Here is a 26,366-nt window from a genome sequence, read left to right as displayed (position 1 = left end):
AGCTCTTAATAATGAGAGTGGAATAAATGTCTCCATTTGTTGCCGTCTGAGTGAATAGCTACAAAAAAGAGATACAAATAACATAACTCACTGGCAGGAGGTTATAGTTGGTTTGAAAGGGACTGAGAAAAAAACCCTCAAAGTACTGAGGCACAACTTTAGCAAACTTTAGCACAACAAGGCAACTTTAGCAAAGTATCAGTGATGAAATGCTTTCTTCTAGAGTGTTATATATTTTTGCATGCATCTGAGGTTAATGAAATAGCATGTGTGCAATCTGCTGAAAAATGCAAATGAGATTTAGTCACTAGAAAATCAATATGCCATCTTTGAAGACATTTAAAAAACTACACAGAATTTCAGAAACACGTAAAAATTAATTTAATGGTTCCAGGTTTTACAGTTAATTTTAATTCACAGGTTAAAATTCCTGCTGAATAGTCCCTCTATTTGAAAGTGCTGAAGGGTAACAATAAACTTTTCTGATTCCTTAAACCAACAGAATCATTGGATGGATTGGCTGGTTGGCTATTTTAATAACTTTGAAAGAGACAAAGGCAAAAAAAACAAAATGCAGGCTTGAACTACCTGAACTGTGCTATACCAGCACCTTTCCCCATATGCTGGGGATTCCCTGTCAGATCCTATGCATGCCTTGCAATTTAAGGATCATTGGCGTATTTCCACTTCTGCTCCCAGTCTTCATCTCTGTCACCCGGCTCAAGGGGTGGAGCATCATATTGTTGGGGAACACTCATCTCTGCTTCACTCTGGAGCGAATATGTACGGTAGAGATCTGATATTGGCTCTTCATTTAAGATTTCACTCCTGGTAATCTTTAAAGAGGAAATATCTTTGTTGTCAGAGTACAGACTTCTCTCCTGAAACACACACAAACATGGCCTTCTAGCGAGCTGCACAATGCCCAAGACATTGGAATTAAAAGGGCCCTCTGCTCCCTTGCATTCCCCAGATAAGACTGAAATGAATCAGCAATAATTTAGAAAAGAATAAAACTTCTGAATTTGCCCTTACAGGGTCCTTGATCTATGAGCTAAGTGAAGATGCATTAAAATGATGTCACCAAGAAGACCATCTTCGCCATAACTCACATACTGGTACAGCCCCTGCCAACATACATAAAAAATGATGTATTTCACCCTAATAATAATATCATCTGACATTTCCATTGTACTTTTCATCCATATGAATCCCAAGGTGCACTCCATACTATATATACATAGCAGTCACTTTACCAACCAGTGAAATGCAGCAACCTCTTGCGGGGGGAAACCAGGAGTTACCGCAGGTCTACATTTAAAATGCGGCGCTGCTGGAGTCTTTTAGTAAAGATGCTCTACGCTGACTGAGGTGGGGAGCTAATGACCAAATTTGGTGATGAATCCTGGTCACGTGCCACATTATGCATATGCTAAGAAGAATACAGCAAGCTATAACGTAGAGCGGTATTGTTACCCTCATTTTACAGATGAGGAAACTGAGGGACAGACCAATTAAGTAACTTTCCCGAGATCACAGAGAGAGTCAATGTAAGAGATGGGATTAGAACCCAGGAGTTTCTGGCCACCATGTGCCCATATTCATTCCTCTAAATGAAAATGCTTTTCTGTGTTTACACCTTCAATTACTTGTAGGATCACTAGGCAGCATCCAGATTTAAACTGAGTACCACACCTTCTGTTCTTCTGTCAACCCTTCATCTAACTCCTGCTCAGGCTCTCCAATGCTGAGTTCCAGAGTCTCTGGCCTTTGATTCTGTTCCAATGCGGCCAGCACAGCATCATGAAGGGTTAGAAAGAACCGTGCTTTGGTGACGCAGTTGTCAAATAAATCATTCTTCTCAAAGATTGCTATTACAGAGACTGAAAAAGAAAAAAAACAACGACCAGTGCAGATAGGGTCACATGAAGCAGCACAGCTAAAGCATTTCACTGAGGTTTAAAACTCATCTTTTTCTTACAAACAATCCATAAAGTGGCTAAATACAGCATTACCATACTATACTCACGGTGGCAGCTGGCTATCAGGAGCGAAATCCCAATATTCTGAAACATATGGAACATCTGTCGAGAGAATCGCATATTAATGTTAGTGACACTCTCACGCTCTATGCAGGAATGGCGCTGGCACCAGAAGGCAGAATATACAAGGGGAAAAAAGCTTTTGCTTGTAACTTTGCCTCTCTAAAGATACCATTCTTCTGGAAGATTTAGTACTGGGCCTTAGGTTAGCACAAGATCAGCAGAACTCTCAGAGCTCAAAGAATTCTGACTCCAAAGAGCCAGGTCCCATACTGGACATCATGTACCACAGCCTGCAGGATATAAATCCCACCTTCCCAGTATTTAGATCAGTTACTTTGGTTTTACAGAAAGTGAAGCTCCCATGATAGTAAACCAAATTGAAATGATTCAATGCCCACACATGCGCATGAACACACACAAACTATGCCCTAGAGTAAACAATAGAAATAAGGACTTACATTTTCAAAGACAACTAATAATTTTGAGTGTCTCAGTTTTTGGGTGCCCATCTTGAGACACCTTAATTTTAAAAGGGACCTGATTTTATAGGACAGGTGCTCAGCACTCTCTGAAAATCAGGTCCCTTTATAACTATGCCTGAAGTTGGGCACTTCGAAATTGAGGCCCTTAAAATCATTAGTTGTTTTTGAAAATCCAGATCATATATAAGCAGAGAAACTCCTTCAAAGAAAATAATCTCTAATATTTGAGAGAAATTGGGTGAGAATTCCATTGGCATATCTTCAAAGAAGCATAGCTACAAATAATTTATTTTCTCAGAAAATACCATCTGCCAGGATTCTCACTTGAAGACTAAGAAGCTAAGAGATGTCCCAGAGAAAAAGTAGATAAGGCTGCAATGAACAAAAATAACAAACCAATGCCAACAGAGAGAACAGATATTTTTATATCTACTTTTTCTTTCTCTCTACGACTAAGGTAACTCTTAAATATCCAGACAGACCAAAAATGTTCAAGTGTGTGAGAGGCAAGAGTGATATGGACAAATACTTCATGTAAGAACATGCTAAGGTATGTAAGGCATACCCCAACATTAAATAAAACTTCCGAGGGAATGAGAGAGTTTGGCCGCTGTTCCTTTGGAAACAAGAGTCAGCACTTTGAGTGTCCCAAACAGGATTTCCTCCTGGAGGCTGTAATGAAGTACAAAGCATTGAAGTTCCAAAACAACACACACCAAGCGCTACAAAAATATGCCAGAGCTCCCAGTCTTTTGTGTGAAAGGCAAAAAATAAACAGCAAAAATGGGGAAAAATAAATGAGATATTTAAAAAAGTGGTTTGAGTTGAAATCTCAGATATTATTAGTGACACAGGTAAGCACAGTTTTGCATGTGCTTTTTAGATCGACAGTGTACTGTTAGCCAGGGAATATGTGTGAGTCTTGGAAATTACATGTTTATGAAAACACAGAGATTAATCTTGCTCCCATTAAAGTCGATATGAACAGATCCAGGTGCTTATTAATAGGTAACTTTAGGGTAATGGGAAGCATCTGATGTTGGGCAAACTTCAGTTTCTGCTTTTACATGCATTCAAGTAAGTACATGACTTGCCTGTCTCAGTAAATCTGAAGCTTGCAAATCCACAAACTGCACCATGCTGAAGTCTAAAATAATGGTGTGGACTGGATATGTTGAAAACTCTGTGGAATGCAACTGTACTGTTTCCTGACACAATAGTGTTGTGGAAGTATCTGCTTCAGGGTCTGAAGAAAGCAATGTTCTCTTCCCTTCATCCTTCCTCTTTCCAGTCTCAGGTCTTGCTGCCCTGAGCCTGATGGCTGTGGACTGAGCATGCTGTGTTTGCGACATTCCTGTTGAAAGAGTCCCAGAACTGTGCTTGCTTTCAAACTTCGACCAACGTACCAAATTCAGAGAAGATGATGAAGACTCATTATCTCTGTGAAGTCGCTTCACCAGTTTCTCAGTATAGGGTATCTAGAATGGTGAGGTGCAGAATAAAGGCAGTTAAGAGAGCTGTGTCTAGAAGGTAGATTTTTCTTGTCGCAGTTATGACAGCACAGTAAATCATTGGATATCTTTCCTCTCTCATGATACAAATACCTTTGAAATTATGCTTAATATAGCATGAGGCCGCAACTGTACATACATTAGTAGGAGATTGATGCATGCCCTGGTTGTGGTCAGCAGAGTACCTTCAACTACCCTAGAAGTGCTGTGTTAGCCTAGTCCTGCACACCTGGAAGTTGTTTATTACCACAGGAATGTGGGCTATTAATTTTACATTCCATTTTTTAAAACAGAAGCATTTTATGAGGTTATATGCAATATATTCTTCCCCTCTGAAAAGGAGTTCCTCATATAAAATGATGAGAAAACAGAGAAGAGGTTATCGCTTTTTCCTTCTTAGTTTGTATATATGCTTTTGTTATTTAATTGTTAAGACCAACGCTTTCTGGTTACAGTTCCTTGGTCTCTCCAGCCTCATCCCCCTTCTCTGCTTAGCTGCCCTTTCAGCAGTAATTTGTCACCCAGTCAACAATTTGAACTCAATCCCTTTTTAAAAAAATTAACTTTGGAAAGCTGAAAGTGAATTAAAAGCAGCTGAAAGGCTCACACACTGCAGCTGGGCACTTTGGAAGATGATGCCAGTTCAAAGCGATCACTGACTTCCTTCAGCAACTCAGTCCACCACATCATTCCAAAATCTCTTCCCTCCATGCTCCTTCCCCACAGGGGCCTTTGTTATCTTTTACAAAGTACATCTGATAATTCAGAGAATTGAGAATATTTTACTAGCACCATCCATGCCCTGAAGCCTCTCCATACATTTGCCTATGAAACTGACAAATTCAGATTATGGGATATACGGCTGGCATTCAATAGCCAACGAGTTCATAATAAGGAGAGGAGAAATCCTCTGATCATGGAGATTGTGACTGGCAGGATTTGAAGCATTTAGTGATCATGCATTTGTGGGTATCTGGCATTAGGAATTGCTAGAATTCTTCAGGTAACAAAGGACATTCTTTGACTTGTGTGGGAAAAAGAAAGCAAATCCCTATTGAAACACCTGACAAAGTTAGTTCTTTCAGCCACAGAAAGGAAGGTAAATATGCTGGGTTTCCCCATTGCTGGCCAATTCAATCAACAAGCAAAATTTCAATTAATCTATCATGGAAGGTACAAGCAAATATAAGGGTTGTGAGCAAATATAAGGGTTGTACTTGCTTATGTTTTATTTGCAAATATATGCAAATTTAAATGCAGTTAGGTATGGCCTTCAGATTTCTGGCAAATGAATGACTTGGCCCTCAGTGTCACAAAAATCTGGGAGCCTTGGCTAGATAAGTATTTTTTTTAAAAAAAGGTAGCTGACCCTAGGTAACGGCTCAGGTGGATCGCAAACACAGGCACACTTCAAATCCTTTCTCTCCATTCCAATGCTAGACAGACTAACGGAGATTAATGCTCTCATTTCATTTTCATCGAGGGGCACTGCCTTCATATCCATCTGAAAAAGACAGACAGCTAATCAGAGGGTTGTGTGTTTCCAATGCAGGAGGTTGGAAGCTGGTAGTAACTTGGAAAAGTGGCGTTTACCTTGTGTAACAAGTAGCCTTTGAAGTGTCTCATATTTGCAAAGGAGATGGATGAGCAACACTGGAAGATTTTAACACCTTCAATCTCTGCTGCCTGGAAGACAAAACCTGAGTCTCTGAGGTTTGTGCCTATGCTAGAAAATGATCCTCTACTGACACTGACAATTGGTTTCCTCTTAGCAGGACTGAAAATGGTTTGGCTGCTGTCGTGTACACAAAGCCACATTGCTTTCAAAACTCATTACTGAAAACATCCTACACCTTGTCTATACCAACCTTTTTTTTTAAAGTTCTCCCACTTTGCAGCTCCATCAGTTTAGCAATAAAGGGACACTGCTGTTCACCACAGCATTATCCAGATCTGCATAGAGTAGGGTTAACACCATTATGGTAAAAATGCCAATACCCTGCTGGGAGAATTTTTAAGAAACTCTAGTAGAGACATAGCCATTATCGACATCTGTTGTGAAAAATGGATCATTTTCTAGCGTAGACAAGACCTGACTAAGGACAGCAGGTCAGCAATAAATTCCATATAGTTCCAGCAATGACAGGGAGCAAGCTTTTCATTACCAAGCGAGCCTGTATCAATAAATTGAACTCCCCAAGTGACAAGTCAGACTGATCTCCCTTTCTTGGGGCAATTTGTCACTGCCAATATTCAAAGATCCTTACAGATTTTCAAGGCCAGAAGTGAATAAACTGAGTCTGACTCTGATGGGTCGCTCACAGGTGTCCAAGTGAAGAAGCTGGATTATAGAGAGGGGCTGAGTATTGTTTTTTTTTCTCTTACCGCTTTGTAGTCAGATAAACTTCTGTATATATCCGTGTTTGGAATCTGGCCCAGCATCACAATCTTCATTCTGAAACAAGATGTTTATTAGGTTTTCTAAGAGTAGGGAAAAAACCCAGCAGCCTCCAATATTTTGGTCCCTGTCCCTAATTTCTTTGTTGGGTACACCAGCTACAGCTTGGGGGGTGTGACACCCAAGCACCTGTGCCGTTCACATCAAACCTTGAACCCTCTAGAAAGCTCTGTTTCAAGCCATGGAACACTCCAGGCAAGGGTATGTAAGAAGGCATGTAGTCTCTTCCTTCCCCCAATCCAATAACCCAATATATTCTCTGAAGACACGGGGAAGGAGGATCTAGAATATGGCTAGTGTCAATGTGTAGTGACAGGGTACTCAAAGAAATCCATTTCTTGGTAACTTTTCTCATTCTTTAGAGTATTGTCAGTATACATCCCCACTTTTGGGAAATACACAAGCAGTAACAACCACCAACATGGAATGAATGGGGAGGATATTTCAATGAACAGTTATCGCGGAACTACTCTCCCAAAGTGCTCAATTGACGTCAAGGCTAGGTCAAGAAAATGATGCTGCACAGAAGTGTAAACCAAGTTCCAAGTTGCAATTTGAAATATTTTCATAATTGTGACATTCTTAAGGAAAGCTTTAGAAGCCAAATTGGATCAGTTCAACTGAGGGCTGTAATACTTTGGTCTAATTCTGGTTGTTAGTTTGTTATGGGGATGGCTGGATGGTATTTAGTGGACTGTGGAGGCCAGACTTGAGGATCCAGCAGTCCCTTCTGGCCTTAAATTCCATGATTCAATAAATGTGTTCTGATACTTCTAAGGACTGGGATACCTGCTAGCTCATAGCATGTCTCTGTACAGAACGTAATGTCCTTTGAGAAGCACTGTGAAGAAATAACCTATCCCATAAGTCTATCAATGTAAACCTGAAATAATTGGTGGGGGGGGGGGGAGGAGATTTTACAGAAGAGTTTTGTTCTGTTATGGTAGTAGCAAAGGGTTCTTTTAGTGTCGATCTTGAGTAAGCTGACCTCCTCTGGCAGTGAATGAATTTAGTGAGGAGAAAGATATGTTGATGGACTGAGTCAGGTGAATATCAATGACCACTTTAGGGATAATCTTGGAATGAGGACACAATTTACCATCTTATTCTTATGGAAGACTGTGCATGGAGGGTGGTTGATTAAAGCAAGCCTCTCACTGACTCTCCTGGCTGATGTTATTGGCACAATGAATGGTCTTCAGTCAGGTGTTAAGAGGGTAGCCTTTCCAGCGGCTTAAATGGAGTCCATCAGCTAGGTTAGGAGGTTAAAATCCCCAAAATGTACTAGTTTATGCACAGATGGGAAATCATTGACTGAAGGATTTACAAGCACAAAATCACTTCTATAGTGGAATGTGACACACTACTATCCCTGAAATAATAACTTTAGGTGAACTTGGTACCCTGCTCTGAAGGTAACAAGACCCAGTACCTGTGTGACCTAACAGTGATGATGAAGAAGGTGAATCCCATTGCGATGGCCAAGCCAATATCGAGACCAAGACACAGAACAGCTGCAAAAGTTACAATCCAAATAACCTTTGAATAAGAGGCAGGCAGGACAATGTTAGCTACTGAAAAGTGTAAACATGTAGAACATACAAACAATGCACCCATGTAACCTGCTCCATCTCAGCCACCAAAGACAGCAGCATTCATTCAGTCAAATCAATAATTCAGCTGCATCCTGTATTGATGGATGTACTTGGGATGGCTTCTCTTGAGCAGATCTACTGTAAACTTCAGGAAAATCCTGATGACTTTTCAATTGAACTATTCTGGGCAGCAGCATCAAGCTGGATTTATTTATTAATTATTATTATTATTACAACAGTGCCTATGAGCCCCAGACATGGTCCAGGACCCCACTGTGCTAAGTGCTTCACAAACACAACACACAAGCAGAGCAAACCACGTGATGGCGACAAACATAATGTTAGTTCCACAATATTTTTGAGAGAGAAGTTTGGTGGGTTTACTTAGGAGGGGATCAACTAAATGGAAAGAAAAGGGAGAAGGACAAGGCAGGGGTGGAGGTGCGGAGTGAAGTTGAGGTGAAGAGACTGTGAGAAGGGAAGGGAGGGCTGGAGCAAATGGCCATTCAGCATAGGGCAGAGAAAGTCAAAGAATATTCTACACTACAGTTTTGATTAAACTGTCCAAAGGTCAGACGGTCCCTGTTTTAGCTGCTGCTGGTCCTACCATATGGAATCTCTGGCTGGCTTCTCTCTGCAGCCCACCTGGTTGCTGTAGGAAAGTAAAGGTTAGAAATGGTAACAGGTGAAGTGTCTGAACTTCACTCCTGGAACATTTCTAGCCTGGAAGTGGTGACAGACAGGGATCAAGGCACAGGGCTTCAGAACATCAGCCACAGAATCAAGCCACAAATGCTGACAGATTTACTCCCCCTGCTCCACCAAATATACAGGTACCATACATTAGAGGATGCAGAATGCAAAGCCCATAATACACTATTGGCAGTGTGATGTGTAACCAGAGCCATGTTTGGCTACATAACTGTAGCCTCTATACCAACAGGACTAGAAGGATAAGAAGGCCTGAGATAGGGTGCTGAGAATTCCCAGCACAGGGCTGGAGCGCCATTCCCCATGGCAGAGAAACTGCACTGAGTCCCTTGGGTACCAAAACCCAATCTCTCCTAAGAGACGCTCATGTGCTAAATCCTGGAGTGGAGTAGCAGGGGAAAGATCCTTGCTGTGGTCAGCTGAAGAAAACACAACTACTCTCATTGGAAGTGGAGGCAGAAATGACCCAGATGCTCCATCCTTTCCAGTGGTCAAAGGGAGTATGTACAGAGGTTGACACCAAAGCCTCCACAATCCGAGAGAATGAAAAGCTGATGCTCAGTCAGAAGCTCAAGCCTTCTTAAGAGGTTTCAGTGGTCTGAAGAAATCAAATGGTAATTGGGGTCATGCTTCCTCTAAGCTCAGAATCCTGCATGAGGGGAGAGTGTGTGTGTGAGAGAGAAGAGAACGTGGCCCCAACAGACACTGCTTTCTATAGGTTCAATAGTTCAGTCACCAAAAGCATACTTCTGCCTAGAGTGTGGGTCCACTTGGCTAACACTTTTAAAAAGCAGAACCTGCATTTAAAGGGAGAGGTTGGCTATAGGCTACAGGCAGCTTTTACATCAATATATGCTTGAATAAATTACAGTTCAGCTAATCTACTTTTGAAATGTTTTAATAAGCTGCTTTAGATCAGCTGGAAATGTTCTAGGTTCATATAATTTTAGAAAACCTTGTTTCCAGCTATAAGCCATGCCAAGGAGTAGGTTATTCAAGTTTTATAGTGTTTATATATAAACAGGCTACTACAGTTATGGGCCTCTCTTGTCCCAGCTACCACAACCACAGCACTGACCAAGAGCCATGGAAACAGGATGTATGATGTAGAAGCAAACCTCCTCAGCTAAGTCTTTTTTCCTTACCATGCAGATCACTAAAAGAGATATCACATCTAGTTTATCTGTTTATCAGTTAGGTATTTATGCCATGCTCACCATTGTGGGAGCTGAGCACTCAACATTTGTCTACTTATTTGTTGAGATAATGTTGTTGATTTTTTCCCGTTTTTCATTACCTATGTTTTATTTTGTTCTTTTAAAAAAAAATAAGATACAAAGTAATCTATAGCTGAAGCAAGGAGTGGGCTGGCTTGGACGGGAGTGAGAATTGCTTCCCTAGGTAAGCTTGCAAACATCCACCTCTACCAGCCTGAAGTAACCCACATAGGGCCTAAACAGTTTGCCTCCCCTGACATTTTGAGGCCATAAGCAATTCTGCCTATATTGAAGTAATTGCAAGTTAATTTGTAAAATTGTTTCATTGCGTCAAATAGCCCCTTTCACTGAATTCAACCTCTTCTGTGTGTCAGAAGACCATCACTCCGAGAGCACAGGAATTGTTCGCTCTGCATCCTCTCCTGAAAGCACCCCACCGATCCCTGTGTGAGTCTTTTCACACTTACAAAATGATATTTATCCTGTCTCCACAGGGTGGGGATGTCCATAAATTTTTCAAGAAATGGGAACATATTGACCATTACAATAGCAGCCAGTACAGCCTATAAGAGTCAGAGAAAAATAACATTTATTCTCCTGTTAATTCTTTATGGGTCTCTAAACAGGCTATGAAATGGATACATAGACCATGGCTAGATAAACTACTAAGTTATGGTGTTAAAATATCTACATTTCAATAATTACTGTGTATACATATGACTAATAATTTTCTTCTGATCTTTAAACCCATATTAAATGTGTGTATAATCTCATCTAATTTCACTGGGATGTCTGCAGATATAATCACATTGTCTATTGAAATGCTATGTGTTAACTTCTACTCCAGTACTCTTCAATAAATCGCTGCAAATATCTTTTGCCTCCTGAAACCATAAAGGAAGACTAGATTGACACCACAGAAATACTGCTGTTATAAGGAGTGCTTTCAGCTATTACGGACATATTACGGCTCAGTCTCAGTAGTTCTCTAAGTAAAACTTTCAAAAGAATGAGGAGAGCCAGAGGAAATATTAAGAGAGCTTGGAAAAATAGGTCCCCTGAAGAACAACATTTTATTATAGTCCCATATGGCAATGAAAGATCTGGGGGAGGCAGTTTAGGAGACCATTTGGTTTTGGAATAAATCTCAAAGTCCAAGCTGGTATCAGACATACTAAAATGAAATTCCAGTTGGAGGGTTTTGTGCACTTTTCTCTAAGGCACCAATCCTACAAACACGTACACATTTATGCCTAAGAGTACTTCAAGGACATGTATAGCTCCATTGAGTTCAATGGAATGACTCGTGTGCAAGAGTTTGCAAGATAGGGGACTAAGATAAGTGAAACTTTTTTTTTAAATGATGGATTCTAGCTATAAAGTTTCATTTGTGCTTCAGCCACTGAGATTAAGGTCTTTCTAAACAATCAGAAATGGGCCTGAGATGCAAAATTTTCTATCTGGATTTTCATCCACATAAAGTTTAGGGGAATTTGAATCTGTAACTTTGGTATGGTCCCATCACTAGAAACTGTTGACTGTAGTGTAATCTCTAATGCATTCTGGAAAACTTCTGTATTATGCCTAGTTATGGAGGCAGCCTACTTACATTCTATTTCACATTCACTTACATTAGGCAGAGACTGGAAAAAGTGTCCTAGTTTCAGCACCACCACTAGCATTATGGATGCTCCAATTAGTGCTGCAAACTGAACAGAAATATTGCATTAGAGATGCATTCCAGAGCTCATTGCTTGTTGTTCCTCTGCTGAGCTCCGCAGAAATATCAAAGGTTGTACAACCACAAGCAGCACATCTTATTGAGGTAAGAAAGTAATGCAGGATTTCACCCTATTGTGGGACACTGTACTTCAAAAATCCTATTGCTTTGTCAAACCCTACACCTCCAAGTTTCAGCTTTCACTGTGCTGCTCATTCCATTGCCCTAATCCTGCTCATAAGATTCTGGAAGTTTGGTGACGTTGTATACCACACAGATACATTCTTCTGCCCACAAATGGTACAAGAAGGGGGATTTGAGACTTCCTTCAAATAAGGAAAGGGACAAAGGAAATGTTGTGCCTCTGATTGCAAGACCACCACTATTATGCCTTAGCACAGAAGCAGCAGCAAAAGTAGATCTCATGATGTTCTGCTACAGATACTGCAAAACTAGTAGTATGTGATCATGTAATTAAAGACTGCATGTTAATGCAGAGGCAGAAGGGGGTGGAATTAACATTGCACAGGCATAATTATGAAAAGTGGTGTTTACAGAAGTCTGTAAATTGCTTGGATGAAAACCAGGCCCTAGCGGAATTATATTGATCCTAGATGAGGATCTGGACGCTTGACCTCATGAACAGGTGTTGCAGCTGATAAAACCAACCCGACTCACCTGTGTTTTTCCACCTGTCTTCTCCTGAATGACAGTCCCAGAAATAGCACAGCTGACGGCAAAGCTTTTGAAAAATGAACTGAAGACATTGCATAGCCCCACAGCCATGAGTTCCTGAAAAGCACAAACAAAACAAAAAACACACTACCCCAAATCTCATGACTTATCATAGTAACTGGGGTTCTTTCAAGAATGATATTTCTGTATGCTCCCATTTATTGGATGCCCACCTGTACTGCTAAGCTTTGGGAACCTTCTGGAAAGCAGTGCTTGCTAGGGCTACATGAGTGCCCTTTCATGGTATGCAATGTTCATACCTGAAGATGGCCTCAACAACTTCAGAATCCTTTGGGAATGAACTCTAACACCTTGAATGAATGACACCCCCGTTAACATGAATATGTCTCAAGGTACAGCCTAATACTCCTATGCAAATGCTGGGTGCAAGTGACATTCCCTTTGTATTCATCCCCAAAGGCTATAAGAAGTCATGCTGACCTCCTAACTGCCTTAATTCCATCCTAATAAAATCTCAAGGCCTTCGTGACAAGCTAAATATGAAATGGCACAAACTTGCTTGTTAACTAACTATAATAAACTAGAAATAATGGCGTTTTGATTGAAAAACATCCCATATCATCACTCCAGATAGAGAAGATCTTTACACCAACAGGTGGAATGAGACTACTCAGCCCTTTATTAACCTCCTCGGCTGTTAACGTTTGGGTGCTGTGCAGCCTTGTCAATTGGCACAGCTCTCGAAACAGGTTCCAAAATTCATTGGCATAAGCAGGGGGTGCATCCCACAGCTAGGGCTATCCAGAGGCCAGGCTGTAGAAGAAGCGGTTGTTTTTGCCCAGTCTCTCCCATCCCGCTTCCCCAATGCCCCAGTTTACCATCCTTCAGCTGCAAACAAACATCCATATGCATGTGATTGGTTTCAGGCAGGGTGCTGGAGGTCACCCATTGTTTTAGCCCTTCTCAGCTCCTACACTGCTTCAGATAGTTATGATTACAACAGTGCTCTTCCTCCCTTTGGGAATGTAGCTGAGATGCTGCAAAGCCATTGGGCTGCATTTCTGCTCTGTCCATAGGACTCCCACCACACTCCCAGCTAGTTAGTGACTTTGGTAAGTCCAGTTTGGCTGGTGTAGGAAACACGTGAGGTTTTGCTCTCACCTGGTTGCTGGAGATGTTGTAGTTGTGAATACAAGCGTACCTCTTTCCCACAAAAATGAGAAGGAAGTAGCTTACAATAGCCAAGGAAAAGGCATGAGCTACAATCCTGCTCAAATTTGATAAGTCTGGCAGCGTAGGAGGCAGAAACCTGGAACAGCAGAGAATATGTTGTCTGAGTCTTGTTCTGTGCCTTCTGTACAGCCCCTTGTTCAGGATCTCAGCTGAAGGAATTCAGCAGCCTTCAGGAGATGCTCTGACTCCTGTTGAGGTGGTCACTGCCATCTCATGAGAATCCCTTGATGTGTGCGCACACAATAAACATAAATCAGTAATCTGTGTATAATCTAATTTACTTTTTATTGTGCATGCTGTTTATTTTTGCCTCTATTAGTTTAGATCAGCAGTTCCCAACCCATGGCCTGTGGGCCAAAAGTGGCCTGCAGGGTCTTTCAGAATTGCCCGCAACTCCCCTACCGCTGGCTGCAGAAAGGAGCTGCTGCCAAGGTACCCACGTGGAGCGTGTTGCCAGTGCAGACTCCTTGCTGCAACCAAGGGGACCGGAGATCAGCGCTCCCCTCCCCTTGGCTGTAGCAGGGAGCACAGCAAAGCGCTCTGCCTGGGTCCCTAGCGCTGGGTTCCTGCTGGAGCCACAGGAAGGGGATCACAGATCTCCTGTCCCCCTTGCTGCAGAAGGGAACTGCTGCCTACGGACCCAGGTGGAGCGCACGGTTTCCCTGCTGCAGCCAGGGGGACAGGACATCCTCCTCGCTGAACTCCTTCCCTCTGGCTGCAGTGGGGGAAGAAGGAGGGCTGCTGGCGGAGACTGGTGTCCCTTCAGGGTTGTAAAAATCATATTTGTGGCCCTCGAGCCAAAAAGGTTGGGAACCACTGGTTTAGATAATGAATTTGAACCAACAGCGTCCCTTGCAGCACCATCCATAGGCTTGTTGGTAATCAGATAAATGAACCTTCATTTTTAAGTAATTGGTACAAAACCAGCTCAAGTCAGATTTCAGTAGAAACTAAAAGATCTCTCTCTCTCTGTCTCTCTCTCTCTCAAAAACAGTACAGTCTCATTCATAACTGGAGATTACCAACCTGTGTGGAACCATTTTGGCCACAACCATACTAGATTCAGCATGCAGATGCACATGGTTAGAAATAATGGTGATTGTAATAATCTGGAAAAGAAAACAGGAAAATTATATTATAGATAGTAAATTCTTGGGGGACAGGGACTGTCTTTTCATATGTGTTATAAAATGCTTCCTTAAGAAATGTACCATAAGAAAAGCAGTTTCTAGTTTGTGGTAATGGAAGATGGGGAGAAAGCTAACACTTGCTCCTAAAATTCTATCATAATCTAACTAGGGAATTTTCTAAATTCCACAGGAATAATTACAGGAGCTACCCACAGATTCTTTCTTCAAGTGGAAATATCTGAGATCCTTGAAATAACCTGTAACCTGTAAAATGTTCTTTTAAATAAAATATATTACTACTGGACTTCTGATTTTCTTGCAGGTGACCACAATTGTGATGTGGCAGTATGGGAGGCACCTTATGTAAGATATATTCCAATCAACTTTATTACTGACTTGACAATTTTGAACACGAAAGAGTTACAGTTTTCTTTTTCCAGTTGTTCAGTTAGTAATAAAGCAGGATGGAAACCAATTTACAGACTCTTACCCTGGGTTCTTATACGGCCATTGACGTAAATTGGCCCTATTCTACAAGGTGCTGAATGGTCTCAGCTTCTACTAAAGTCAATCAGAGTTGGACTCTAAGTACCTTATTCCTGGGGAAAAGTACCTCTGTCCCTCTTAACTTTCAGACTTCTGGCTGAGCAAAATGGTCTGAGTTTTCCTTTCAGTCTTTTCTGAACTCATTTTTACATTTAATATTTTTGATAATTAAAAAAATAAGACTCTGGAGAAGAGAAAGAGAAAGAGAAAAGGAAAACAAAAGATGACAACAACAAAATCTGAATTCACAGCTGGAACTTCTCTCTAGAATGGAATGAATCTGAACACACTAAACATTTGGGAAAGTTTAGATTCAGACCCGATTTAAACCCCAATGATTGTTTCGATGCCAGGTTCTAATTTTGCCCACAATAAATAAAGATAAGAAGTTCAAACTCTGATCCAGAATGCAGACCTGGTGTTTTGGTTTGGGCCCATCTCTGAACAATGTTTTGCATTTACATAGCACTCTGCAGCCACTAGCTAATCCTCACAGCATCCTCATGAGGTGGGATATCTTATATCACGGGGGGCAGAGGGACTGAGACAGAGATATAGTACTTACCAGGAGAAGTTCCATAGGGAATGCAACAGGACTGTGCTTGTAAGTTATCTTGATACAATTGCTGATCCTCAGCATGACTAGGCCAACCAAAAATAGTAATATACTGGTGGAATTAGCTTTTGGGAGAGCCATGCAGTAATGAAACAGGTTCTGAAAGGGAAACATCACAGAGAAGATGAGAAGGAGATATTACAGCTATTTTTATATGCACTAATGTTTCACACACTCTAATGGGATGACAATGGGTGCCCTCGTGTTTGAATTGGTAGGCCCTTTTGTTACAGAAGCATCTTTAATGGGAAGAGGGAGACAGCTACTAAGAACACAGCAAGATTTTAAAAATATGTCTTCTATAGACAGCAATAGAGGAAACAACAACACAAATATGGCTTTGTAGTTTTCATTGTATTTTCTAAAGTGAGTAGAGAACGATATACTCTGTCTAGCTCCTCTCTCATTCTAGCATCCAGAAAATCTGCATACACAGTACAGTGCACCCTCCTAGGAAGAGTGAACATAGCTACAGTTGAGACTGGCATAATTTCTCCCCTAGCAATGTACTTATAGTGAAATTATCTTAATTTCCGAAGCTGTTCATCTCCTTCCCCTTCAAGGGGCAGGCATTTTCTGAGCCAAGTTTTTGGTTTACTCACGTAGAAAATGGCCAAGGGGCCCATATGGAAGTTGATCACAATCCCGAAGATGAAGGAGAACTGAGATACGATGACATGCAGCGCTGCTGCAGTGAGGTATGCATCAATGAGGGTCTTTGGTAGATACGTTGTGACAAACCCCAAGCAGAAGCAGCCTAAAAGCAACTGAAAGGGAGGCAAGAGTGAAATGAGAAGTGGTGGCATGAAGAGGACTGAGCCTGACACTAGGTGATCAGCTACTTTGGAACCTAATCATTAACTCTCCAACATAAAGGTGCAAGCAGTGGAGAATCAGGCTGCCAAATACAAAACATTTAATTCTAACAATGCAGCTTCACACAAGGAGATTCTCTGGCCTTTGCTTTTGATCTGATGGATTAGGATAATTCCAAGGCAAAAAACTATGTTAAAGAGAAATTAAGAGTCAGCATAGAAATCAGTTTGTGTAAGCGTAAATCCTTACAAGAACATTGTAATTAAGAAAAAAAAAACTATTAGAAAAGATAGGAAATTCAGATTTAAGGTTGAAACTTACAAGACACCCAAACATTTGAAAGCATGGAAATCCACAGATAAATTACCCAAACTGGCAAGAGACAAGAGTAGCAAGAGGGGAGGGGCAGAGCTAAAAAGCATCTTAAAGGTGGAGTCAAAACACTTAAATTTGATACAGTACAAAATGGAGAACCAGTGAAGAGATTCAACTGGTGCGTGTGTGTGTGTATGAAAGAGACATGATCAGAGCAACAGGCCATGAAGATGAACTTATAGCAGTTGCATTCTGAATGAACTACAGAGGAAGGCACTTGGGAGATCAGACAGGAGGAAGCTGCAGTGGTCAAGAAAGGATATAAGGGCCTGGATAAGAGTTAGAACATAAGAACGGCTATACAGGGTCAGACCAATGGTACATCTAACCCAGTATCCTTTTTTCTGATAGTGGCCAATGCCAGGGGCTTCGGAGGGAATGAACAGAACAGGTGATCATCAAGTGATCCATCCCCTGTTGTCCACTCCCAGCTTCCAGCAGTTCTTGCTGTGTGGATAGAAAAAAAATTCAAATTCAGGAAATATTATGGAGGAAGATATACCAGGATTTTTTAAATGAATTGAAAGTGTGGGTTAAGGGGTGGAGGCACCTTGACATACCTCGGTCAGAAATCATAAAAGAAAAAAGAACTAGAGTGCTGCAAATATATATATATTCAAACATGTGTGTTGAACTTCATACTAGTGGTGAGAAAGTTTAACCTCTTGATAGTTCTAGTTCCCTGGTTTGTACAATGTCCACTATGGCTACATCCGTAATAGGTGAGCTAAAATGAATGCAACTTCTACCTGGATGATCCCAGTCAGAAATGTCGTTGATGCAGTAAGTGTCAAGGCTTCCATGTAACTCTTCATATAATTTGTATCTGAGAAATTGGCAAAGGTACCATTAGCAGTCAATACAGGGCTGAAATTCAAAGTCTTCAGAACATCTGCCACCATTGCATTCAGGATGCTGAATGAACCTGTGACCAACAGAAGCAGAGAACAGAGAACGAAGGTTGCACGATTCCCTGCGACCACAAGTCCATCTTTCACCCCCAGCCTGCACTAGAAGAAAGTCTATTTTCACCATCTATATGTGTGTGTATACACTCACACACATATCTTAATAGCTATATGAAATCATGTCTCAAACATATAAAATCAAGTCTCAAACACCAATTTTTACTCACTCTATATTCCCAAGTATATGAAGTTCCTGATATATCATCCAAGAACAGAATCCATCTACAACCTCACAAACATGATCTATCAAGTTGTTCAAAAGCATGACCAAAGATTATGTCAATACAAACTATAAACAAACTTTTACCCCACTGAACAATGAACTGTCAAACAGGCTGAAAAGTGAATGTGAAAGAAGTTAGCTAAAGCAGGAAGTGTAGCTCTGGATCAAAGGCTAGTGGGCACCCTATACCCGCAGCCGGTACTAGATGGTACACTGAGATCCAGCAGAATGCCTGAAGGAAGGGAAAACAAAGAAGGAGGTCTAGCATCAGAACCATTGCCCAAAAATAATTGCCAGGACTCTAGTCACAGATTTACATCTCCAATCCATTCATTTGTTAATCTCTTTGTAAATTCTCTCTCTTTCTCATGGGTTGTGTATTGTGTGTATGTATATAATTAGGAAGAGTGCAGAACCATTAAGGACGCAGTAGTGGAAAGCAGCTGTGTGACCCCCCACAAGCAGACCAGAAGCCAAATTGTGACTCATAGTCACAGTCTAATTCCCCACTTGCTCTCACGGATGATGTGGGAGAGAAGGAAGGAAAAGTATTCTGCGCCAGCCCTACATCTGGTGCTGATTACTTTTTCATGGCACTGTAGCTATCTCCTCTGTGCTGGTATCTATGATGTGGATAGCCTATGCCAGGAAGTAAACAGACACCTTACTCCCCTGTGTGGGCATACAAGGTAGTCCACAGTTGAGTCCTAAGTGATTTGCTCATGATCACACCACAAGTCAGTTACAGAATTGGAACCAGAAACCAAGCAGGTGACTGGGAGTCAGGATGTTCGCTCCAAAACTACGCTGCCAAGTAAGATTAAGTAGATGAGACAAAGATAGATATAGGCACCTCCCACACTCTCTAATGACAACTCTGCACAGGGGCATCCACAAGCAGGGACACAGACCCCCAAGCGCCTCCTGCCCTGGGCCGGGGCAGGCCACAAGAAATGACAGTTCCTCCAGACCCAGGGCTGTGGGGAGAAAGCCAGTTACTCCAGTCCCGGGGCCAAGGGAGAAGGGGGGGAGAGCCAGCTGGGCTGTGGGGGAAGTGGGAGGGGGGAGAGCCAGATCCTCCGGCCGCTGGGGGCACAGAAAGTGCCTTTCCAAAAGTGGTTGAATTTTTATTCCTGTGCACACCCCTAACTCGGCACATGACCCCGTAAGTACTGGGGACCCAATTCACAGAGCAAAGTAACACTTACCAATGGAGATATGGTGGGAGGTTCCAAATATGACATATGTTAATGAGCAGCAGAATGCAGAATAGAAGCCATTGACAATTGGTAGAGGTAACCTCGTTAACAGAACTCCTGACAGTCCTGGAGGAGAAACATACATTTCTAAAAGCAAAGTGTACCTGGTGAGATTTTATCTTCTACTTTTATTTTTTATTTTTGAAGTGAAATTCTGCTGGTGAAAAGTGCCTAACAGCCTTGGAGAATGAAGCTCTGCATTTATTCACAGAACAGGCACAGCACAAGCAGTAAGGAGCAAAGCAGGGTTCCCCATACTGCCCCACCATTGTCTCAATCTGTCTGGAGAAGCCAGCTCCTGAGGTGATAGGACAGTTCAGACCCCTAATTAGGGGATTAATTAAGTGCCAAACCTAGTGGGGGGGTTTGTGACATGGACCCCTGTTAAATAGAAATTAGACTTAGAACCACAAACTCATTTCACTTAGACCACCTAACCATGATCAGATGGTAAAGGTTTTATACATCTGACCAACTAAATTGCACTAAAAGGTATGAAAACTATGGTTCACAGCAGTCTGATGTTTTGTTCCTGCTCACTTGAAGCAAGCAGTTCTGCAAAAGCAGGTGACTACTAAATTATCTTGTAATTCATTTAGTAAGTTATAGACGAGCAAGGAGGTGGTGTTCAGATACAGCTCTAGGTTAGATATAGAATAAGGATGGGGTTTGAGGTCGGATCAGGGATTTGGTTCAGGTTCCGTTTCAGAATGACTAACGGTGAAGTCTGAGAATTGTTTTTTTAAGGTTTTAGGCCCAAAGGATGGAAATCTTGTAAATCAGTTGTTCTCATGTTATCTTAGACACACCTGAATATAACTGGAAAGTAAGTCCTTTCTGGTTTTAGATATGACCCAGGAACTGAACCATGAGGTGGAGTCTATCAAGGTTCTAACAGATGTTGTTTAGCACAACACAACATCTTCTATATAGTCTCCTACTTGACCTCCATTAGTTGGGGATAGGTCATTCAGGAAGGCCCTAGATGGTCAATCAACATTATTGACACCTGTAGCTAAGCTGTAAACCTCATTCTCACAAAGAAAACTAACAAAATTCTAAGTTTTAGAAGGTATACGTGTGTATGCATACTAGTTTGGGAGCACATTTGTGTGTCTCTCTGTGTATGTCCAATATTCTTCATAAGAGTATATGCAGAGTACAAGTACATATATATGTATGCAGATGTTTACAGGCCTGTACATAGCAGGCTATAAATTCAGTTAAGGAAATCTGATGTCAACTTGAAGCCCACTGTATATTCCCCACCAAAACTATGTTAAGATGAGGCTAGAGACTGACAACATGTATCTGTAATTTAAGGTAAAATACATTTGCAGGGATGTTGCAATTATCCCAGCACCAAGCATTATGAATCCTGGAAATTCAGAATTAAGGTTAAATTAAAAAAAAATATTAAGGAATGGAAACAGTCAGGACCATCCAAACAACCTTAAATCTGCTCTGTAGTGAAACCATGCAATAGCCATATGATTTTGATTAAAGCATTTTAGTGTTTGTGATCCCAAAGTAGATTAAAGTAATTTTTAGACACATTTTTTTCCCTCCCCCCCCTTAAAACACCCATTGTTTAAGAAATTTTATCTTAGTTCATTAATTAATTGTAAATTCTCAGAAAATGTATTATGTAATCAAAGAGTAAATGCTGTCACTTTGGGAAGAATACATTGTATTCTTCATACATAAGGAAGTTGTTGAATTCCTGCTTTAAGTGCATAAATATATAAATCAATTCAAACTTAACTATGGAATCATGAGGAGCACTTCCATACTAGGGTAAGCAAACGCAAATGTATACAAGCATACACATGTGATCTGACAAAGCTACTTTAAAATTCACCCCCCAAAATTAAGCCTGCAAATGCACACATACATATGCATACCCACACCAATGTGTATGTATATGCAAGATGCACCTGAAAAACACATGCACCTGCATGTACACAAAAGCATGCATATACAAACTCTATCCACGTTAGGACCTACGTGACTGGAGAATAAACTTCTGATCAGTCTAGGGAGAATGGAGGAAAAATGAGGTATGAATAAAAATGGAAAAAAAGATAGAATGGGAAAGACACAAGAATATTTTCTTTGCTTACCTTGAGGAATCTGGACCATCCCCACACTTAGGCCAGCATGTATGTCACTCAGGAACCACTCTCTGACTCGATATGTACACAACCAGTTCAGGATAGGAAACATCTTGAGTATAATCTTCCTGAATCTTGCCCAGGAGAATCTGAAAGGAACCAGACAAGTTCTGTGAACACTGTTGTTCAGTATTTCCACCTCAGTAGCTCCCTACCAGGCTCTTGTTCTTTTTATGCCCAGAATTCATAAAGCTGTGATTAAATCTTTCAGGCTCTGTGGACATATGGTATGCATCCACTGTAGTGATCCCTATGTCTGGTTCCCTTGCATTCCATGCAAATCAACAGCAAGCATTTTATGTGCCACTCAAGTGGTTACTATACATTAGTCTTTGAATTAAGATCCCACAACTCTGAGCACACCGATTTCTTGGTTTTATTATCACAGATGATAAGCGGGAGACAATGCTTTGATTCCTGTTATTCTGATGAAGGTGGACAACTGAAAATCGTAAAATCCTTGAAAACTGAGGTAAAAAAGATTTATTAAGTCACCTAATCCATCTACCACAGGACAGTCAAATTTGTTTCCTGTACTATATTCTGTAATATGGGAATGTCAAATTAATGGCCTTCAGGCAAGATTAAGATCATGAGAATGGGTCAGACCAATGATTCATCTAATCCAATATCCTGTCTTCCAACGGTGGCCAGTGCCAGATACTTCCGAGAGGTTGAACAGAACAGGGCAATTTACTAAATTCTATATTTAAATTTAAATTATTAAATTTACTGTCATCCAGTCCCAGCTTCTAGCAGGCAGGGTTTTAGGGACATCCAGAACATGGGGTTGTGTCTCTGTCCAACTTGGCTAATAGCCATTGATGGACCTATCCTCCATGAATTTATCAAATTATTTTTTGAGCCCACTTATACTTTTGGCCTTTACAGCTTTCATGACAACGAGTTCCACAGGTTGATTGTGTTTTGGCCCACGTGATGCATTCCTATGGTCCACATGTCTTAATCAGAGTTTCTAATAACTAAGCTTTGTTTTTTTTTTAAAAAAAAGAGCAAGTTTCTAGTCCTCATGGCTGCAATGATAACATTCCAAATGCGGACCAAGTGTAACTGATGCAGTGTCTGCCGAGTCTGCAAACAACCTGAAATAATGACTCTGAGGAGTGAACTCCCATCTTCCCTATTAATCTGATTAGGATTAAAGACCAGTTCTGACACTTCGGTGTCAATATTAACTATTTAATCACTGATCATTTTAGTGGATGGAATGGGGGTATGGTGAGTGTGTGAAGTTCAATGGTTTGGCAGCTGGGAATGAAACAGAAAAGGAACAGAGGAGAAGCACAAATATAGGGAAGTTGGACAGAAACTGTGAAAGGAGGATGAGGAAGCAAGAGAAACAAAAGGCAGAAACAGGCCTAAAGGGGAGCAGATTTTCTCAATGAGAGATGAGTGCAATATTAAGCACTGAACAAATAATATCAAGTTACTACATAAAGGCCATATTCTCCTCTTGATCTTTGTGCCAATCTCCTACTGACATCAGTGGGTAACACACAGACCTCATTGTAAACCCCAGCTCTCAGACCATAACTAAACAGAATTTGACCCTTTCCCCCAAATACATTTGATACCTTTGCTCTGGTTACTTTGTCTGATCTCTATCTTTCTTTATAGCTCAGATGATGGAACTTCCTATGCAAGGCTATTTAATGGAGATGTCTGGTAAGGATGTTTTTCTTTCTGATTATCCCTAAAGATAAAGGAAGAGCTAGAAAAAGAGACCAGGGATCAAATTGCACTCTAGTTTACATCAGTGTAAATCTAAAGTGCCTCCACTTTACTCCAGATTTACAGCAGTGTAACTGAAAGCTGTACCCACAGTCTTAGCTAGCTTTGAACCTCAAGTCATATCAAGGTCACAAAAGAGCAGGTGAAGCTTCAGGAGTCACTTTAGTTTTAGTGAGCAGTTGAACAAAACGCTGAGAAGTAATAAATGAGTGAAGATGTTTTAGGAGACTCGGTATCTACTTCTTTATAAGAATAGTGGTATGTAGGTGCTCCTAATAAGTGACCCAAGAATAAGGAACTCACCTAGTCCACTCATAGTGCTCTTTGTAGACCAACCCCCAGAACAATAACTGGTAGTATTTCAAAAGAAAGCCCCTGTCCTGATCTCCATGTGGGAGAAAGGAAAGGTGCCAACGAAGAAAACCTACCACATGCAACCCCCCCAATGAACCCAAATAAATCCCAGTGACTGACAGAATAAAGCTTGAGACAACATGGAGATGAACATAACCAAGGGGACAATTCAGTCTGGGTTACAGAGTTATCCAGCAAAACTAAAGGGAGTGTGACAAATGGGTTTCCAGACTTTGACTAGTTAATTTTTCCTTGGTGGAAGAACAGGACATCCTCTGTTGCTGCTTAAACAGGCTTCTTTCTGGTCAGTACCTTTAGCATCTCAGCATGGATGGATACTTTGAGTCCTTGAATAGACACTCCAATCCCAAGAATACTCTGGCACTGAGAAGCCCTAATGGGAAAAACAGCTGTGGGTTGCACACTCACCTCACCCATCCCTAGGCGGGAACCTTAGAGTGTAGCAAAACAGCTCCGAAGTATGGCAGAATGAGGTTGAGCAAGTTCTGCCATACTCTTGGGAAATCTAGTCTCTTTCTGTCCTTTAGGCAGGAACTGAAAGTGATACTGGGGAGAATTTGAACAAAAAGAGCAAACACAAATGCCAGAAAAAACAGCTGTAACCTTGTGTCTGCCAGCTATGGTGGAAGGAAGCACTGGAGGGGACTGAAACAATTAGCAGAATCCCTCCTCACTATGAATAGGTGTCTCACATTATCACAGCTGTGAAACAAACAGAGATCTTTGTGGTCTGTAGGCAGCAGCTCTCTCAATGCAGGGGATAAGCTTGACTTACATGCAGGGCTGGCCATGGAGGTGGGTGATCCCCTGCTCCCCAACATTTGGGGCACCAAATCTTTTCATTCAGAGGCCCCAAGTCCCTGATTTTGTGTGTGTGTGTTTTTCTTGACAGTTTTGCTTGATAGCTTTTGTTTTGTTTTGATGTTTGCGGGGCACCAAAAACGTTTTCCATCCTCGGTGGCAAAATACATACAACTGTCCCTGATTACCTGCTCCAAGCATGGCACTGTACAGTTTGGTGCCTTGATTCAGCTCCTATCAGTGTTGTAGTGTTGAGCTGTGGGCAGCATGAAGGTCAGGACCTGCTTTTACATATCTGAACAGGCTCCTCAGCTTTTCATACCTGCCAGATTCCTGCTATATTTACTCACCTGCACTGGACCCGTCCTTGAACTCGAGGGATTCTGAAGTCCCTGTTCCTTGAGGACGGACTGTTTCTTTCATAGTTTTTCTGGAAGTGCTCTTCAGTGTATATGCCTCTCTTGATTTTGTACTTCCCTAGCTGCCTGTGGGCACTGATAGTCTCAGCGTCCGGCTCCATGGGGTCGCACTGATCGTGGCCAGTCAAAAACGCAGGAATAAGGAAGGCAAGAGGGTGAAATCAAAGCTGTTGTCCTTATCTGTGACACTGAAGGGAGGGAGGAAGGTCACTGCCCCGAAGTGTCTCTTTGACAGACAATGTTTAAGTGACTAAACCAGGGGATAAGTCCATCCCTGGTGGAACCACAGCGAAGCCACTGGGGTTACGCCAGAGGCCCTCTGTCCGCGGCGCAGCGGTGGCACAGTGGCCGTGTTAGCGCTGCCTGCCCCCTCCTGGCTCGCTGCAGGGGGGTCACCGGGTGGAGGGAGGGACGTTATTCCCCGATCCCCGTGGCTGGGGCAGCAGCTCGGAGGGGCTGGGGGGCAAGTGCCCCTATCTCCCTACCTGCCCCACTAGCCTGGGCTCCCTCTCAGCCTCTCCCCCCCACCCCAGCGCTCCCACTGCCCGGCCCGGCCCGGGACTGCCCCGGCCGGGCGGGGACAGACTCCTGGACTCCCGGGAAGTCTGGAGAAGCCCGGGGCCGAGCCCGCTCGCTCCGCCGCGGGTACCTGAGCCGCTGCCGCCCCGGCCGCAGGATCGGGCCGCGGCTTCGAGACCCGCGGGAGCGGCTGACCTGGCTCTGGCCAACTGCCACCCCCCGGGTGGGGCGCGCGGAGGCCGGGATACTTCCGGAGCTCCCCTGGGGGGGCCTCAACCCCCCGCCCCGAATCCCAAGGGGGGAGCGAGTCTGATCCTCTCCCTTCCCTCCTCCAACCCCACGGGGCGGGGCGGGGGAGACCGGTCTGAGTCTCAAGGCTGCCCTCCTATCCCATGGGAGGACCAGCTCTGAGCCTCTATCCAACTCCGTGGGGGGCTTGCTCATCTCCTCTCCACCCCCATGGGGGGATCGGTCTGATCCCCTCCCCGTCTCCAACCCCCTGGGGAAGGGGTCTGATCCCCTCCCATCTCCACTCAACCCCATGGGCTGCCTGGGGACTGGGTCTGATCCCCTCACCTCCAACTCCATGGGGGGATTGGGTCTGATCCCCTCCCAACTCCAAGCCCGTGGAGGAAAGAGTGGGTCTGACCCTACATGTTGCACCTACACAGGATGCGGTCTAGTTCTGGCCTCCTCCATGCACATTACAACCCTACAAAGTTGCT

General features: G+C 42.4%; 1 protein-coding gene across 1 annotated transcript; it reads right to left on the bottom strand.

The window, feature by feature from the left end:
- Positions 1-397: 397 nt before the first annotated feature.
- Positions 398-26,229, bottom strand: SLC26A8 (solute carrier family 26 member 8). The gene is given in 21 exon segments (XM_067531436.1): positions 398-881; positions 1,696-1,883; positions 2,030-2,084; positions 3,622-4,005; positions 5,408-5,542; positions 5,632-5,724; positions 6,424-6,493; positions 7,929-8,035; positions 10,487-10,582; positions 11,651-11,728; positions 12,418-12,531; positions 13,597-13,744; positions 14,695-14,777; positions 15,910-16,059; positions 16,563-16,727; positions 17,901-18,076; positions 19,551-19,667; positions 21,725-21,864; positions 25,054-25,261; positions 25,264-25,348; positions 26,218-26,229. Coding segments are annotated over 21 exon segments (2,823 nt in total). The 3' UTR covers positions 398-662.
- Between the last annotated feature and the right edge of the window lie 137 nt (positions 26,230-26,366).

This window comes from Emydura macquarii, unplaced genomic scaffold (genome assembly GCF_026122565.2).
Source record: "Emydura macquarii macquarii isolate MOO-44397 ecotype Brisbane River unplaced genomic scaffold, CSIRO-AGI_Emac_v2 contig_3220, whole genome shotgun sequence".
Classification (NCBI taxonomy): Eukaryota; Metazoa; Chordata; order Testudines; family Chelidae; genus Emydura; species Emydura macquarii.
Note: the sequence above shows the minus strand (reverse complement) of the source record. Positions and strands in the feature narration are given on the sequence as shown.